This window comes from Phlebotomus papatasi, chromosome 1, assembly GCF_024763615.1.
Source record: "Phlebotomus papatasi isolate M1 chromosome 1, Ppap_2.1, whole genome shotgun sequence".
In the NCBI taxonomy this organism is placed as follows: domain Eukaryota; kingdom Metazoa; phylum Arthropoda; class Insecta; order Diptera; family Psychodidae; genus Phlebotomus; species Phlebotomus papatasi.
This window is the reverse complement of record NC_077222.1, coordinates 880,560-899,858: the sequence shown is the minus strand read 5'-3', so window position 1 is coordinate 899,858 and position 19,299 is coordinate 880,560. Positions and strand designations below refer to the sequence as shown.

General features: G+C 33.0%; 1 protein-coding gene across 1 annotated transcript in view; it reads right to left on the bottom strand.

Annotated features, from left to right (window-relative positions):
• The window catches only part of LOC129799831 (homeotic protein Sex combs reduced), a 49,289-nt gene extending 33,763 nt beyond the window's left edge, over positions 1 to 15,526 (bottom strand). Inside the window, exons 1-2 of the mRNA XM_055844071.1 lie at positions 15,211 to 15,526; positions 11,665 to 12,535 (exon numbers count right to left, since the gene is read on the bottom strand). Coding sequence (XP_055700046.1) covers positions 11,665 to 12,397 — 733 coding nt within the window. The 5' untranslated portion in view covers positions 12,398 to 12,535; positions 15,211 to 15,526. The remainder of the gene's footprint in view (positions 1 to 11,664; positions 12,536 to 15,210) is intronic.
• Between the last annotated feature and the right edge of the window lie 3,773 nt (positions 15,527 to 19,299).

The window sequence follows — 19,299 nt, the reverse complement described above, 5'->3', positions numbered from 1 at the left end:
AAGGGCTGACTGCCGATTATACCGCTAATAATCCAAGACGTGGAAATATTCGTCAGAAAAGTTCATGGAAACTCGTGGACTTTTCTTATTGTGGTCCTATATAGAGTTCTGGAAACGTCCATGGAACACTATTCCCCTATAGTTTCCCCTATAGCCTATACTGTTCTAATAAAAATTTCAACGATATATTTTACTAAGAGTGAGGACTTAAATGTTGTGCATTGCCTGAATATTTAAATTACAAATTAAAATTTTCTTTTCATAATTTTTACATTCAGATTGAAATATTTGACCATGGAGAACTTAAGGGTAGAAATATGGTGTATGTCTTGGCTAACTGTGAAAACTTTACCGATTAAGAAATAAGCAATTTCTTTCAAAAAATCAATTTTAAACGAAAATTTCTCCCAATATGTAAAGGCTTTTACACATCGCTTTCCCTTCTGAAACAATATTAAGTTTCTTAACAACTTTTTTTTAAGAATATCTCAAAAGTTAGTGCAAGGATTTGATTTATTTTTAATATATTTAAGAAATAGTCTACAAAAATAGTCTAAGTAATGTCCTCCATTGATTTCCTGCAATAATTTTATAATTTCAAGTTAAAATAGTTCTCAAATTCAAAACTAATCCGTTCTTAATAGGGTAATGAATCACTGATACGGAAATATCATTCTATACTTTTTGGTATGATTTCAAATAAATGAAAATAATTAATGAACCAGTTCATATCGATATTGAAAAAAAAATCAAATCAGTAGGAAAACATCTGATTTCGAGCACTCTGCGAATTTTCTTTGGCCATTGTGTTTTTTCTCTTTTTGTACTGAACTCTTGTGATCTTGTTCTTTTATTTTTTTTGGAAACTACATAATTGTCCCAATGAGGAGAAATTTGTACATCATCTGAAAGTTCTCCACCTCCAAAAAATCTTTACACGAAAAGCCCGAAAGCTCTTTAAAAAACTGCAAGACTCTTGCAATGTTTTTGAGCCCTCAACAACAGCAATTATGCTAATGACACGTGCAATTATACTTTTAGAGGCATAAACATGGGACTTTTCGATGATGGAAGGTTTTACTGCGTGATTTTCAGAGCACAATACCTGGGTTTTTTTTATACCCTCTCGAGCACACATTACCCTTGCCCATGAAAATGAAGCAATTTCCAGCAATAATTCCGCAATTAAATCCCTCTTACTCTGCTCAAATATTCAAATTAGCACATAATTGGATATAAAATAAGAGGTAAAGAAGCAACAAAAAGATTGTGTTGGAATAAAAATTTGTGCACGGGTTGTCTATCTTGTTTTTTTTGGCGGCAAATAAAATAAAATAAATTGATAGTTTATTTGAATGTACAACAATTTTTGTTACTTATGGTTTGTTCTCTTGCATCCCACTCTTTGAGCACTTACGATCTGGAAAAGAACAAACGGGAAAATTGGTTTTATTTTTTTTACATCTGCATTATGATCGTTTGTGTGCATGGAAAAGTCTCTTCATGGGGTTACTGAACAGATTTCAAGAGGCTGACAATTTACAGAATGTCAAGTGAAAATGTTGTTACATCAGGTAACCGAATAATGATCTTATTGATACACATTCCCATAAAAAAAATTACCAAAAATGCAATTTAAAAAATATCAAGTTTATACACTTTTAGTTTAAATTAAAATACAACCAATATAAATAAATATTGAAAGCATTACACAATGAGTTGAGTATACTTAACACCTGTCGTCAGATTTCAATTTTGTGATTTATGTTTCTCGTGGAAATGGTCAATTCATCATGTAAATCCATTTTTTCTATTGCTTGAAAATGTAAGATATGTTTAGGAATTTTAGGAATTCCAATCCAAAATAAAATTTTAATTAGAAAAATTTAAGAAAATTTGAATTGAAAATTTTGCGTTACAATTTCCCTTAAGTACGGCAACTGTTCCTAATTACTGATTAACAACCATATGCTAATTACTGCCTTTGATTATTAAAAACTGATTAATATACTTAAGAAGTGAATCATTTATAGTTTAAAAATATATCTACACAATTTCCTAACTTTATTACAAAAATCATTTTGTTTTAAAAAAAATTTCTGTTTTCAACTTTATTTTACAAAATCTATGACGATGTTGGACTAGTCTTAATTCCGGTATAAACTAACGCTTTGAGCTGAAATTTAGAAAACAGTTCTAGGAACAGTTTTAGGAACAGTTCTGATTTAAAATATTTTATTGTATAAGTCGTTTGGATAGAATATTCTCGTGACTATTTTTTCGATTATCGGTATTTAATTAGAAGAAGAAAATTTAAATTGAGCAATAGGGGAGGTACTCTCCCTTCGAACGTTCATGCCTTCGAATAATGTGAATTTAATTTAATTTTTTTGTAAAGGACTTACATATTTCTATTAAATATTAGTTAGCTTATAATCAATAGATCAATATGTGAAAATTATGAATAAATTTCTTAAGAAAAATAAAAGAAATTTACATTATTCGAAGGCATGAACGTTCCAAGGGAGAGTACTTTCCTCTAAAGTATAAAATTTTAGTCAATAAAAAAAAACTTAAATGTTTGAACATTAAGCATTTAATATAATTCTAAGATAAAATGAAAACTCGTTATTATGCTTCTTTATTACTGTCCAATTTTAACTTTTTACTGCTCATTTTTTATACAACGCGTTTAGAAATTAATTATATTTTATATTTTTTCTGATTTTCTTCTTTTTGCAAAATTTACAGTCAAAACTTGTTTTTGTTCCAACTATATAGAATATTTAAAGAAAAAAACATCAAAATCGAAAGAAACTCGAAAATTGAAAATAAAAAAAATGTTGCATAAATAGTCTATGCCATTAACTTCCTCAAGCATTTATTAAGAGTCATGCTCTAAAGTCGTATAGATCTAAAATAAAGATTATGTAAAAAAGAATCAGTATGGGACATAAAGTGTTAAAATTAATGGCAAACAAAGCGATTGCGAGGCAATTAATCCATTAATAATCCCAGTTATCAGCCCCCACGACAGAAATAGAATGTCTTTCCGTTTGAGGTGACAAGTACTGTGATTTTGTCGTGTTACTCAATGGAATAAATTGCATTCTGTGGTAATTTTTAATCGGTTGAAAATTTACTGTCCTAGAAGCCAAAGTAACTTGGCTAGTACATGGCAGAAAAATGCGAGTAAAGCAAATGTTTAAACAATTAATCTCGAACAAGGGAAGTTTGAGTGGAAAATAATGTGCACTTTGAGGAGTTTAATTCACGAATTAATACATAATTTAATATTACTTTTTTGATTAATTGGTGTACAAGGGAGCACATAAGAAAAATCCACATGGCAGAAGAGAAAAGAACCTGAGACATGAGATAGTGGAGGTGAATGATGAATATACCTGGCTTTTATCGTGTCAAGTATTAAAAGAAGGAGATTGAAATTCGCGTGCAGCGAGTTCATGTATTTCCCATGTTGGGGCACCAGAAAATACTATATATAAGATGGTAAGAAGCGAGGAATAAAAAAAAAGGTAGCAACTTTTTGAAAATATATCCCCCAAAAGATCCCCATAGATAGACACTCATTAGCGTGAGCTTGAAATTCAACCTCGTTTGATCGATTTCCAAGACTACCAAAGTCCTTTACCCTCTCGGCCAAGTTCACCCTTCAGCGGTTTTCGATGGATTTGAGGGGCTTATTGAGGCCCATTGAAAGAAATAGTCTAAAATGGCATTTGGTAAAAGCTTGCAAAAAGGATGTTCTTCTATCTTTTTGACAAAATATCCTCACGACAAATTTCTTTTGGCAAAAAGAGTTGCAAATCTTTTCTTTCTGAGTAGGATGTTTGCGGGGTTTGGAGGTGTTTTGAGGAAATTGTTATATTGCGTATGCATGAAGATGACCAAAGAGCAATTCAAATTGGAGCGCCGTTCGAAGTCGCGATTTCCTATTCATCATATTTAAATCGTATGTGAACTTGAAATGATATAAAGCGACAAAAATATGTGACTCTGCCTGATGGACATAGAGTTGCAATGGGAATATATTAAAGTTTAAGCTTTAGTAATTTATACGGGTTTCAGACCTAAGGCTTACCCTTATGGTTTAACTGCTCTCATTTCTTATCAATCCCGATTTTTTGAAAAAATAAACTTAGGATTGGATTATCAAAGATAAATGACATATTAGGTTCTCAAAAACTACTAAAATTGCTCGCTATTTAATATTTTAAGATCTTCAGGAATTAGACTTAACCTCTAGTCTGAAGACCGCTTTACTCCATTAAGAGGAAGGGAATATTCCTCTATTAAAAGGAAGGGGAAAAGTCTTGCAGTAGTAGACTGTCGCTTATTCGTGCATTTTGGACCAAAATGTCACACATTATTAATGGGATTGATACATGTCATACCGTTTGAACTCTTAGTCACAAGAACAGAAGAGAACACATTGCTTAAAAAACATCAGAAAACATTAAAAAAAAAACTAACAAACTCTTTAAAATGTAACTGACGCGGATTACTTGTCTCCCGAATATCTCTCGAAATGTTATACTTAAGACGTCTTGTCATATCGCTGACCTGCAAGCATTTCGTCACTTGGATCAGCAATAGTCGTAACTTAACCTGGTACTAATCCAAACGTCGATTTATATAATTAAAATTATTAATAAATACAACGTTTCTAGTTAAAAATTAAAATTATTACAAACGCTTGAAAAATTTAGCATTAATATTATTAATATTATATTAGTCTTAATATTAAGACCAATATAAAAATACTGTGTTGAACTTATTTGCAAATTACTTGATTAATTGAAAATGTACCTTTAAATGGTCCTAATGTCTCTTTTTAAAATTCAAAGATAATGCAACTTTTGAAAGTACGGTAGTTGATATCAACTACCGTAGATGTATGTGAATTTATCCTCCGTAGATGACTTTGCTCCCTTCCTGTTTGTAAGCTTTTATTTAATTTTAGCACTTAACCGTGCTATCACACTAGGATTTTTTCAATTTGTAAATTCAATTTAATTTTCAGACGAATTGTTTCTATTCATTATTTTGCATTAAAAATCATTTGAATTGATAGATTTTCGCTTATTTATTTCTACAAACTAATATGTGATCCACTAAAAGATGTTTAAACATGATAAAATAGCATAAATGTGGTTGCTCAATTAAATTTGAATTCAGCAAATTAAATTGTTAAAATTGCTCAATAATTTCAATTTTATTGCAGTTATACAAGTAGCCTTTTGAACCAAATTGTTCTTATTAAATTTATTCACTCGTAATTGATTATTATTTGTGGCTAAAAAAATAAAATAAGTACAGTGATCAGTGATAAACTTGTACGCGAGTGAAAAACTTCATGATCATGTCATATATAAGATTAATATTAAAATTAATACTTTCTGAACTGCGAGAATGCCAACAAAGGATAGCAAGTGTTTTATTTTGCCTCTCTCTTGTGTTTCGCTCGAAAACTGACTGAATCACAGTTGGCACGCATGGAAAATTACTCGAATTGTCTGAATTGCGATTCAGAAAGCAATTAATACGAACAGTAATATCTTACTCATCGTATTACTCCACTAGAGTGTACTCTTTCTAACACACGTGATTTTCCATTTGAAATTTTGCATACTATATACCTCTCTCTCCGGTTTTTCTTAATATTAATATTATTCTTATATGTGACACCACGGTCAGTATCAGGATTAATTTGCTGAGTTCCTCCAAAGCAATTCGATCTTGCGGCACTATTTAAAATTGAGCAAATTTCTTGCAAAATGTGTCCTGGCTGTGAGAATTTTAAAGTAAATTCTAGAAATCTTAATGCTCAATTGGCTGAATTGAATTTAAAATGAAAACGTGAAAAATCTTAATGTGATAGCACCGTAATGGTCTTTACTGATCCCATCCATATACCATGTTTGATCGGTGAGGACCGATCTTAAAAATTAGAATTATAGAAAAGTTGATGAACAGTAGGGGGACAAAGTCAATGGAAAAAGAAAATATTTGCAATTTAAATATTTATTATAATTTTTAACGCCTTTTCGGGAACATTAATGACAATAAATCTATCCTAAGTTCAATTATACAAATCCTCTTTTTTGATTTTCAGCCTAAAATTATTAATTAATGACCAGTCTCCTGAAGTAAGCTCTTTCAGGAATAAATCAAACTCAATCTTTAATCTATCTTCCATGATCAACTCTGCAGATGGATTTACTTCCAGCGTGTGTATGAAAATGAGGAAAGAACAATATCAGAGGATCACAACATACTATACTGCATCAATGCATATGTATGATGCATTAAAGATATTCATTGGGAATGCATTGATGGCAAATTCAGTATTGAGTTGCCTCTCATTCAAAATATTACATATTTTGAATGAAATGGATTCTTCTCCTCTTTCCATCTTATATTTTTCTTTTATTTTTTTTTCTTTTCAGAACAGAACCAAATGCTGCGGTTTATGTATCATACAAATATTCATAGCATTTTCTTTACGCACTTCTCACGGGGAAGAATCTCAATCACCTTCCTACTTTAAATAAATGAAAACACAATTCGATCATGCCAAAGACGTCAGAGTTGGGGATGATGTAAAGAAGTTGAGATTGCATGAAGAAATTGAAAAAGAATATTTCCTGAATCTTGTGAGAGAGCAAAATCAAGAGATAGGAATCATCATACAATAAGCTTGGTAAATTATTCTGAGGAGTGAACCATTTAAAAAGTGGTTTAAAAAAAATATATATATATTTTCTCTACGAACGAGTGATTATAAATTGAATATTTAGCCTGCGTGTGAGAATTAATTTGTCTGATTTATTGAAACAATTATGTGGCTCTTTTATCTTGTAGCGCAAAATGAGGATGGAGGAACTTTAATGATATACATGGAGCTTTCAAATGTGCAAAATTGCTATATATAGTGCAATTTTCCACTCATCTATCGTCTCATTGCCAATGAAAACACTCTCATACCTCCCCATATTAATCCAGTGAGGTAATTATTGGAATTTTTCTACAAATAAACATCCTCCGGAATTGACTTGGCAATCTTCTATCTTAAGGAAAATTCAGTGAAAGAAAATTCTTAGTGATTGAGAAATTGTGCGATAATCCATAAGGCAGCGTCTGTGGTTTAAATAGTTAGTGATAAAACTAGATTTGCTTGGCGTAAGTGAGATTCTTATTGTGAGCCACTTCGGAGTGCCCTCAAATTCGATTTGAAGAATATTTCATAAAAACCAAATTCACATGCCTTTCTTTCTAAAACGTTTTGTATATGTACGTCTTTCGCACTCAAAATTGCATGAACTAAATTAAAAATTTATCATGATGTTCAAAAAAAGAAGAAGAGTGCGAAAAACTAAGAGAGACATATAAAAATGTGGAAGCAAGGGGTGTGAATTTAGGGCCTTAACAGATTTGAGAATTAGCGGAGAGGCGGCTTAGCGAAATTATATTTGAAAAAATGGTTAAACCACATTTCGATCATTTTCCACTAAACCGCCTCTCGGCTTAAGTCCTAAATGTGTCAAGGACCTTAGATTCCATGAAATATTCGGATTATGGCTCCGGCATACCATTTAGATTAGGAAAATTACAAGAAATCAAAATTCACGTCTCTTTCCCTCCCAATGCCTTTGAATATGTCTATCCCAACCCTTGGCACTCTTCTTCTTCATTTAAGCATCACACAAATTCAATATAATTGAATCTAATTTGAAGTGCAAAAGAATGGGATAGATATATTCAAAATTTGTGAGAGAGAAATGGAAGTGGAATTTTATTGCATGAAATTTTCCTGATCTAAAAGCTATGCCTGAGCACAAAATTCAAATATCTGAGATTTTATTAACATTAGCAAAAAAAATTATACAAGAGCAAAATGGTTCCCGGTTGAAATTCAGAAAGCCAAAATCCCGAATTCTTAAAAGTGTTATAGTTACTTCCACGATGGTCTCTTCGCTCGCGGAGGAAAGGAAATTTTCTGTGTTTTTAAAAATAATTCCACACGTTATTCTCCGTATAATTTAGACCCTTTAAGGATTTTGATCATTCAGAATTTTGGCTGCCAGTGGAACAAAATATAGGCCTAACTGGCCTTGGAAATTTTGGCTAATGGGCTTGTCTAAATCTGTTATTTATGCCTCCGGAACAACTTTTAAATCGGTGAAATTTAATGAAATCAAAATTCGCATCCCTTTTTTTCTGAAAAGGTTTCTATAAGTCCTTCCCACTCTTCCGGTTGCAAAATTGGACGCAACTAAATTTAATCTGGTGTGATATTCAAAAGAAGAAGAAGAAGAAGAGTGCGAAAGAGTAGAATAGACATATCGTCGGTTGCGTCTACCTCTGTCGTATCTGCATTTCTTTTGTGTCAACATTTCACGCAAGAGGGGACGTCTGTATTGCAACTTGGACCGAATGCAGATACAAAACGAATGCAGATGTGACAGAGGTAGACGCAACCGACGATATGTAAAACTTTTAAGAAAGAAAAGGATGTGAATTTTGACTTTATAACATTTTTCTGATCTAAAAAGTGTGCCGAAGCCACTAAGAATCAAGATATTTGATTATGTGACTAAAGCGACTTTAGTAGGGGAAAGTGCCCATGCTTGATATTATTGGAAGCTTCGTAATGATTAAATTTTCTATGTTTCACAATATATATATGACTCATCGTAACCATATTTTAAAAACTATTGGAAAGTGGCCAGTTTTTAAAATATATTGTGGAGTCACGTTTATTGAGAAACATAGGAAAAATTTAGTCATTACTAAGCTTCCAATGGTATCAAGCATGGGCACTTTCCCCTAACTTTCAGAGAGTTAATTGATTTCGATATACCAATCATATAAGTCCAATTTATTTCAACAAATTCGTATGTTTTTTTCAAAAATATATTTATGCTAAAGTAATCATCAAAATCGGTTCATCAAAATTCGAGCCAGATTTTGTGCTATAAAAATTGATTGTCACGACTGTGCCTTATGCAATGACCCTACGGATTTCTATATTGAAGACTTTTTAGCCTAACTCTTCTGTACAAAGGAACCACAAAAAGCACTTTGGCAAAGTATGAGCCTATTCAGAGGATATAAAAATTCATTAGGGTTAAAGTAGGTAGAGATTATTAAGAATCTGCCTCAATATTTCCCTGGCTCACATCTTAATGAGTCAAAATTTTCATCTGGCATGGGGAATTCGTGATTTTCTCGCACCTTCATGCTCAACCCGTTGATGGTCCATGGTATTTTCTGTGAGTGATAGACAAGCAACATACACTCTTCCCCTGAAGAATTTCCCGAGATACTTGAGTGAATGTTTAACTATTTTGACACGATTATGCCTCATTTGAGAGCCCCCTTCTCTATATATTTTTTTCTCTTCATTTCTCCGGTGGAAAAACCATCTGCAATGCCCGAGAAATCACTTGAGCTTGTTGCCCAGGAAGTGTTTATTTTCGCGCAATATTGTTTATAGTTGTTACAAGTGCGATATTGTCGGTATAAGTAAAATAAACAACGCGGCGTGTGATGGTGATTATGTAGCAATGCAATTCACCTAATTTGCTTCAAATATTGTCTTCGGTGTTGACAAGTGATTTCACGATGATTGAGAATCATGTCTTAAGAATTAACATCATGAGCCGATGCGATGATTGAGACTATTTTATCCACCCGTGAAAAGACAGCTAGAGATAGAATAGTTCGTCGGAGTTGTTTTGCAAGAAGGAACTTTTTATACGAAATTAATCTAAATCAATAGGTTGTTTTTTTTTAAAAAGAAAAATTAAATTTAGGGTCTTCATTCATCAGAGGCTATTTTTTGGGTCTTTAGAATATGAAACAGGGCTAGTAACTTCTTTTGGTTTGTACTTAAATTTATAAAAAGAAAATTAAACTTGGTCTGAATATGATCCTCAGAACTTCAAGTTTTTCTATTTTTTTTTTAATTCTATGTTGTTCAATATAAAATTGAAAGCCATGGATTTTATATCAACTTCTCTAAAATATTGATAGTTTTAAAATTAAAATTTAAATATCGAAAAGAGGTAAAATAAAATGCTGGAATTTTATTTTTTTTTATTTACATATTGTAATTTTCTAAAAACCAAAAACAATTCTAAATTTAAGATAAAAGATGATTTTTTTTCCAGAAAATCAAAAAACATTATTAGAAAAAAAAACATAATGATAATTTTCTTTACTAGAAAGCTCCGGTATCTTTTTACTACTTTTTTGTTAGTATAATATTTTTAAATAAGAGATGTTCGAAATTTTAAATTTTAAATATTAAGTGAGCTAGATTTATAAAAATTAAAAATATCTAGACGGAATTTAAAATTAAATCCACAGTCTAAATCATAAGACAGGATTAAAAAGAATAATATCCTAAAAGCTTTTTAGGATCTTACTCTGAGAAACAAGTTTTGTTAAATTAACAAAAAAAGTCTGTCAAAAGGTTGTTTTTTCTCATACACAATAAGGAAAAGTTTTGTCAAATTAGTATATAACATCCTTTTGACAAAATTTTTATAAAATCCATTTGTCCATTTAAAAAATCACATTTTCAATGCTTTATTTGTAAATATTTAAAAATGGTCAAGCCGAGGATAATGCCTAGCGCACAATAAATTTTGTTTTGTAAACATATTTTTGAAATTTCAGTGAGAGAATGAAACCTAGATTTAGTCATCTCTCTCACTCTCACAGGAAATTTTGAAAACATATTTACAAACAAAAGTTATTGTGCGTTGGGCATAATGACAAGCGCACAATAACTTTTGTTTGTAAACATGTTTTCAAAATTTCCCATGAAAAAGAGCTCGATTACTAAATCTAGATCTCACTCACTCTTATTGAAATGTCAAGAACATGTTTACGAAACAAAAGTTATTGTGCGCTGGGCATAACGCGAAATATCGTGCTCGAATCTTAACAAAAGTCTTATTGAGAAGTTTGAATCTGGTCTGGGTCTCTAAACCCCCCTCCACTCTTCTCAATATTCAGTTAAAAATAAAATAAATAAGAAAAACCCTTTAATCATTTGTAATGATGAGGTTTTATCAATCATGAGAGTTCTATTGATGTTCATTTTTTTCTTAATTTGACTTGTAAAAAGACAGGTTTTTCTACAATGGCTTATACAGCCATGAAGGAGGATTTCCACCATTTCCACAGTTTGCCTCTGAAGGTTGCAACCAACGCTAAGACTGCGGTGGACTCAATAGAAAGAAAAGAAAACATTTTTTCTCTGTTTTCTTCTGTATATTTCGGAGACCGAACAAATAAATGAATAATAATAACAATAATAATAATAATAAAGTATTTGTTGTAGTTAGAACATTATGACCAGCGCACAATAACTTTTGTTTGTAAACGTGTTTTCGAAATTTTCTATGAGAATGAGCGAGATGACTAGATGTAAATCTCTCTCACTCTCATTAAAATGTCAAAAATATGTTTACCAAACAAAAGTTATTGTACGTTGGGCATTAACCTCTGAATAAATTAAAATATTTATTGGTCAAGGCGGCGAATAAACTTTGAAAAACGGAATTGTAGGCTAAATACATCCCTGAAGTTACTGACCCTGATTCTGGATAGTAAAGTGACTATACTTACTTTGGCCTAGGTGGACCCTCTTCATCCACGGATATATTTGCGGTGGTCCCGAGCCCTTCTTTGAGGAATTACTCTGGGTACCTCCGCCTCCTGTTTCATTGCCACTCTCGCTGGATGTGTCCGAGTCTCCTCCGTTGGGGCTGTGTAGGGGCACGGTAGTGGTGTGATTGGCCCCCAATCCTGCTGCCGGATGGTTCGTTGTGGCATTTGTTGAGGACACCGTTGAGGTCTTACTTAGGGACCTGGCTACATTCTCCACCACCGTGCTAGGGGAGAGTTTGGGCGAGATGTCGCGGGCTGTGGAGAGATCCTGAGGACTGGAGATGGACGTGCTGTTGGTCACACTTGCAGTGGTTGATTCCTGGGCGGCGTACTTGCAGCTGGCCGAGTTGAGATTTTGCTGCGGTGTTTGTTGGGTCTGCTGAGGCTGGTTGGGCAGTAGAAGTCGCTGGGGTTGGAGCTGTGTGTAGTCTACCATATCGCCGGTTTGAGCCTGCTGACCTCCCAGATAGTTCTGGTTGTAGTGTGCCTGAGGTGTGCCTGGATAGAGGTTGGGCGTATAGGAGCCTGAAAAGTACTCCTGACCTGGTTGGCTCGTGGCCGAACTACCACTAGTGGCAGTACCATTGCCCTGATGGTTCTGCTGATGCTGAGCCAGTTGCGACTGGGGATAGCACGAAGCTAAGGAGTTTACAAACTGATAGGAAGACATGGCGAAACTTTCGGGGTCCATGTTCGAGGATCGCGATCTTCCACTTTGTCAAAGTCAATGTCTTGCCTTTTTCACTGCAGATTGGGCTTTGCTAGAAGCACTCAATGGACATCAGAGGGATATACCTAATATCGAGATCATCCTCTAGAAGTCCTGTAACTACGTTATTTTTTTTGGAAAAATTTAAAACTACTCAAAAATAAAAGGTCACTGTATGCATACTCAATGGAGGCCAATGACCACAATGGTCCAAGATGCACCAAAATCCCTCCTGGGGGTCCTTGGCAATTTACACTTATCACAGTCGCAATGAATAATGGGGCTAAAGAAGTTGAATTGTAAAAGAGCAAATCCCAACATGAGACCATTTTGAGACACCATACCATTGGACTTTTTTGCTTATGTTATTCTTTGGCCATTTTTTCGCCAGTTCATTCGCTAAATTGCCTTGTTGCTCCCTTTTTCATCCCGATATTCTCGGTGTTCTCGGCAAACGCGAAATATCGCTAAAGGGCTAAATTGCCCATTGGTTCGAAATTATACGTTCACTGTGTGACCGTTTTTTTTCTCATTTGGTTTTGGTCTGGAAGAAATTGCAGACTCTGCATCAAGGAATGAAGTCAGAGACTTTCTTTAGAGCTTTTATGTGAACTTTTTTTTGTGAGAGGATTGAAGCTTGGAATAAGAGCACTTGTCTGAGAACCTGATTTGGCGATAGTATCTTCAAGTTTTCGGTGTAATTGAACTTCGGTGAGAGGTAATTCTTTTAATGGCTCTATTTTGAGATTGAACCACGATTGAGCCCTTCGGAGACTGCTTGTCTTGGAATAGAGACATTAGCAACTACATTTTCGCGGTGAAAATCGATGTGATGTGCAATAGTGATGGTTTTGAGGTATTTTTGACTACCCGCCGGTTAGTTGAAAATTGCATTTTAAAGTTGCGCGAGATCAGTAGACATTTTCTTCCTGAATAAGAACAAGTCAGATGATGGAAGATTGTAGTTTGTTGGAATTCACGAAGGAGAGATCAATTTAATTTGCACCAACGGACAAGGCATTCAAACCCAGCAATTTGGCTGTTGAATCACGTTCCTCGAGGATGGATCGAAGATAAACTCCGTCACTTTCCATTCTCACATACTTAATCACAACTTGTAATCATATCAATTTGTCAGTTAATCAAGAAATCATTAATCAATCGCTTGCAAGAAGTTCTCGAGATGTGGCCACAATTGAAATGGTGTTTGTAAACAAGAAGGTATATAATTGTTTAGATGCCCACTAACTCTTACGAGGTGCCAACAATTCTTCTCTTTTTTTATGGATTTTTAATAGCTCTGGTTTTGTCCCGAACCCCTCCAATATTCAACACTTGAGAAGCCCTCTATTGTTGATCCCGAGGGCTTCATGAATTTATGACTTTCTCCCGTAAAAATGTTTGTTGGCATGAGGAAAATGATTTATGCAACTGGAGATAATAGTGGATTTCTTTCAATTACCGAGTTTAGCGGTTTAGGAGCGGTACATTATACGGTCTTTAGACGTGAGGCTCATCCTAGTTCTTCGCTAAAATAGTTTACTTGGTGAATAAAGATGAGCGGAAAACTTTTTTAAAACTTAAAGAAGCAAGGCCATTGGAGACCTTTCCGAAATTTCAAATGAAGTTTAAATTTTTTTAAGTTTAACTTGCCGTAAAAACTTTTCGAAATTTCTTTTGATGAGTTTTTCAGTATGACAATATATTTTTTAATTCTGTTCATTGGACTTTTAAATTTCAAGATAAAAACCTAATACACGTTCTACTTTACGCATAACCTTAAACAGGAGAAAAACTTCAAACTTTGAAGGATACGCAAAGGATATTACTAAACTTACAGGTTTGTCTGTAATGGACTAGTTGGTGTAGAATAGCCTAATTCAGAACCTGCTCCAAATAGAACTACAAAATTTTCCCTCAATAAACACAGTATCAAATATCAAATTTTTATATTTATTTCACAATATTTTATATGATTCAACCACTAATATTGATAAGTTTTAATTCTAAAAATTGTATTTTCAGCAGGTTCTGAATTACGCTATTCTACCTTTTTGTGATATAATTTTCTCTAAAAATATCCAGGCTAGTCAATCCCTTTAAAGTTCTATAAATATTTTTTTTTTATTTTGTGACCTCTGAGTGAATAAAATAATAAAGAATTTATTGACATTGTTGATGGTAGAATATTTCACTGACGTTTCGTTTAATTGATAACTGATCTAATTCCTTATTTTTTGAACTGACGTCAAAATTAATCTTTTGAAATTATTAACGATTTTAATTTTTTATCACTCAAGATTTTTTTTGGATTAATGTAACTTAAGATTGAATTATTAGATTAAGCATTTCGAGACGTTCGAGCAGTGGGTTAAACCTCTAGTCTGAAGACGGCTTTATATATCTGAATCATTAGGAAATTCTCTATCGGTTTAAGGTATACAGTTTAAGCAGAAAAAAGCAATTTTAATTCTCAAGTCTGTAGACCGTATAAGAGAGTCGTTGTTGGATGAAGGGGGTTTTGGCAAAGTGAGAAAGAAGGTACCATCTATAATTAAAGTGGACACCATTTGAGGTCGATGTAATCTAATAAAATTACACACTTAGAACATGATCAAGAAGTCACAAGGAGAAAATTGGCACATAAATCATGAGTTATTTTGATGCCATGGTCCCCATTTCGGAATTTTAATTTATTTCAATTGATCCGTGCATTTTGGTCATTTGCTTTTGGTTTCTCTGTTCTCCAGTGACCTCCATTGAAGATGGATCTCAGTGACAACACTTATCCCTACATTTAATGTTTTCTATCTTTGAAGAAAACAATTTTTTTTCTAAAAAAAAAATCACTTTTAAGTTTAATAATCACACGCACTTTAGGAGTCCTCACAGTTGTCGCAAGCTTGATGACACAAAAATTAATAGTCAGACATTTGATGTTGCGAATAAGTGTCAATTAATCACCATAGCACAGTTGTCTCACAAAACCATGGAACACCAAAAGCACTTGCACAAGAGATGTCATCAGACACACCATATGCAATGGTCTTAAGTCTGACAGAGCCACGAAAGACGGGGACAAGTCGGCCGAGGACACCTTTTTCGAGTGTGTTTTCTTTGAGCGCCAGTGTTTGACTACTTGAGCGTTATTTCAAATCGAAAATATCTTGTGCATGGATGTCTTTTTTTTTTGCTCAGCGCGACGTGAGCGCGAGACGTGAATAAGAAAAGCCGAAAAAGTCGTACAACCGAATGCCCATACAATTGAACCATTGCCGAGGAGTGAATGAAAGAGGAGGATTGGATTAAACCCCGAGAGAGACTGAGATAGCACATGGGTTGCCACCTGGTGTGACAAAGCCAACAATATATTGCTGTTTCACAGTGACTGAGATGGCAGCACTAGAGCCTCTATGGGGGAAACCCTCTCAAAGTGTCAAGAGAGCAATTCTGGTAGCTCTGAGATGAACTTCTGGATGCTGATTGAGGCAATAATGAGCTCAGAGTCTTTGATTCTTAACTCCTAAGTATACTATGTATATTCATAGTTTAAAAGTAAACCTATAGGGGATTACCTTTAATAGTAAAATAAAGTTAGAAAAAATACTTTGTAGATTTATAATAATTTCAATAAAGTTAAATCACTTTTATTTCCTTTAATTAAACTTTCAAATTTACGGAAGTACAGCGGTAATTTGTTGGTTTTGAACCATACTTTTATGAGTGAACGAGTTTCCTCATAATGGTCAGTGCAATTGAATAAGGAAACAAACCAACTGCATAGACCCCAGTTCTATGTCTTATTTACAGAATGCTACTACTAGTGAATTTAATTTGTTTTATTCCTAGTCAGAAAGGAAAACTTTAGAGAATCACCTGATAAGTGTAGGGCCCCTTGTTCCCAAAACCGTTAACATCCGGTTTAGGGAAACTTCAGATTTTTGAAAATAATCTGTTGGACCCGGCTTCTCAAGGCGGCAAAGGAGTAGTAATTGTTAGTCATTCAGGCTGTCAGTTAAGCCATTAAGCCATATTGCCACTGTCTTCACATGTCCGATGCTCAGGGACGATAAATTAAATGGCATTTTAGTGTTGTTGGGAACGTTTTTGCCCCTTTTTGTACATATCGTTCGTTTTTTTTTTATTATTCACCAACGTGATAATGTCCATCGTGACAGATTTATGTGCGAACTTAATAGGCAAATATGGTTAAAATCGTGCCATTCCTTGGTATTCTCTCCCCAAAATGCCCATGTAGTTTCTGACCAAAATTAAATATTCCACCAATTTATTTTTATGTTGGAGGATTATTCATTTGGGCCTCTAAAAATCAAAATAAATAATTTAAATAAGTATCACATAATTTATATCACCGGATATGCTATCTTCTTCTGATTCCCATTAACACATAATATACTGTCTCATTCCAAATCCACTAAGTATCTTGTTGTCCTACTCTAACTTAGAGCTTGCAGTAGCGGTATGAAGAGTTTATGGTAGTTCTGCGCAAGTTTAGAGGTTGGACTCGGTCTCAAATTGAGGTTGTACCTCGGGCTAAGACCCGCCTATGCCATGTGCTTGCTGAATTCCAACAGAATTCTCTTCTGCCTGGCCTCATGATCAACAGAGAGATACTTCATTCGAAAAGCATCACATCCAATTCCGTGAAGCTCAATCGAAATTCTCCCTCCCGTATTCAAATTTATTCAAATTCCAAAATGATAGAAATTAATACTACTGAGCTTCCTATATTGGCAACCTGAAAATCAGCCAAAGAGATCTCAACATCGAGTTCCAAGTAACTCGATAATAATGATGGTAGTCATCTAATGGATTTAGGCAGTGGCGTAGCAAGGATATTTAGCGCCCGGTACTACCATTAATTTTCCTCCCCAAAAATTTATCATTCGTGAAGTTTTAGATAGAAAAGTCAATATTTACGAATCATAATGTTATTATGAATGTTATTATTAATGTTATATTAAACTAAAATTTCGTTTTTATTTTCATAAACTTATTTAAAAAAAAAGACCTTATCATGTCATGTCCATTTAAACAAGGATATTCTGATTCAAAATCTCTCTTTTAAAATAAAAATATCCCATAGAGTGCATAGAGTACCCCTGTTAAATCATTCCTATCTTTCGGATTATAAATTTCTTAGAAACACTATTTTTGAAAATATGTGTTAATGTTTCTTAGGATCACCTGTTTTGAGTTATCAAGTGATTTTTAAAAGTGAAGCGTTTTAATAAAAGAATTGAAAGAAAAATTTGTGAATAATTACTCAATTTTAAATAAATTTCCTAGGTTTATTTAAGGATAGACTGCAAGGGATAGGGATACCTAAAGTAGGTAATTCCACCTTCTTATTCATCCCAAATTTTCGTCATCAGGCAATTCGAATATTCTTGCCAATTTCTTAATTCTAAGGCTCATTTCATTTTTTTTTTTACAATATTAGAGATTTTTTTTTTTTGAGTTTTTTTAAAAAAATATAATTTTCACTAACCTGGACGATGACAATTCCTTAAACTCCTTCCTTATCCTACCTGATAAATTGTTGAAAGTGGTAAGTGGAAGTGGAATTGGTAAGTTGTTGTCCATGCAGTACGAACGTCCGAACGTTGTCTCCTTCCAAGAAAAAATATTTGAAGTTGGTATTTGAATTTTGATATTTAAATCATTTTTACAATATTTACGCTAAGGCTCATTTACATTATGCAAAAATGTATAAACTTTTTGAATAGTTCTTATGAAATATTGCTTAATATTTGGGAAGCAACTGCGCTAAAATAATAAAAATAATAAAACTTAACTAAATTAATAAAAATTAATGCCAAAATTGAAAAAACAGATAAACTTTCACACATCTTTTCGGTATTTTCGCAATAGAAAACAAAAATAATTGTCTCCCAAATGCCATGCTATTTAACGTATAGCAAATTTTAATGCTTAAATGTTTGAGAATTTTTCATAATGTGTATTCAGTTTAAATGATTTAAGTTTAAACTTTTTTATCAAGGTTTTGTTTAAAAGGTTCACTTAAAATCACCATATTTCTAGAATAAAACAAAACTTCTGACACAAAGAAATAGGAGAACTGTACCAAATTTCGTCCATCTTGCAATTTCGGCCACTTCTTATGTTCTTTAAATTTCCATGAATTTTCAGTTTTTGCATAGAGATTATACAATGCCAAAAATAACAAAAAAAAATAAGTTTCTACGAACGAGATGATGATATAAAGACTTTGTAAAAATTCCGAAAGGGCACGGAACTAGAATTTAGGTGGCCGAAATATTACCCAAAGCTATGTCAATATTTTTATGTATTAACAATGATTTTAGAGGAAAACAAAAACGATACAAAATCTACAAGATTCTAAGCAACACTTCTTAAAAAGAAGTAATAGATAGATAGATAGATAGATAGATAGATATTCATCAGCAATGCTTATAGGGAACATCACAAATACATTGTAGTTATAATTGTAATTATAAAAATAAATAAATAAAAAAAAATTTAAAAAAATCAATTTGTTTCAAAAATAATTACATTACAAACTTAGGATTTCTGCGTTAGCATGCAAATATGCCAAAATTTGGTACACTTACCCTATATCACCATTTGAAAAAATATACAAAGAACACTATTTTTTTTTTTAAATTAAAGTGCAACATTTTGGTAGCAGAAAAACGAAAGACAAAAATAATGTAATTTTCTAATAAACATGAGGTTCTATATCAGAATATTTCTTTGAGAAAATCATCTAGATATTCCGTACACAGGAATTCTTTTCAATGAAATGGTTAATAAATTTTACCAATTTATTGTCAAATACTTTTTGAGACACAGTAAAAGATAGTTGCAAAAACAATAAG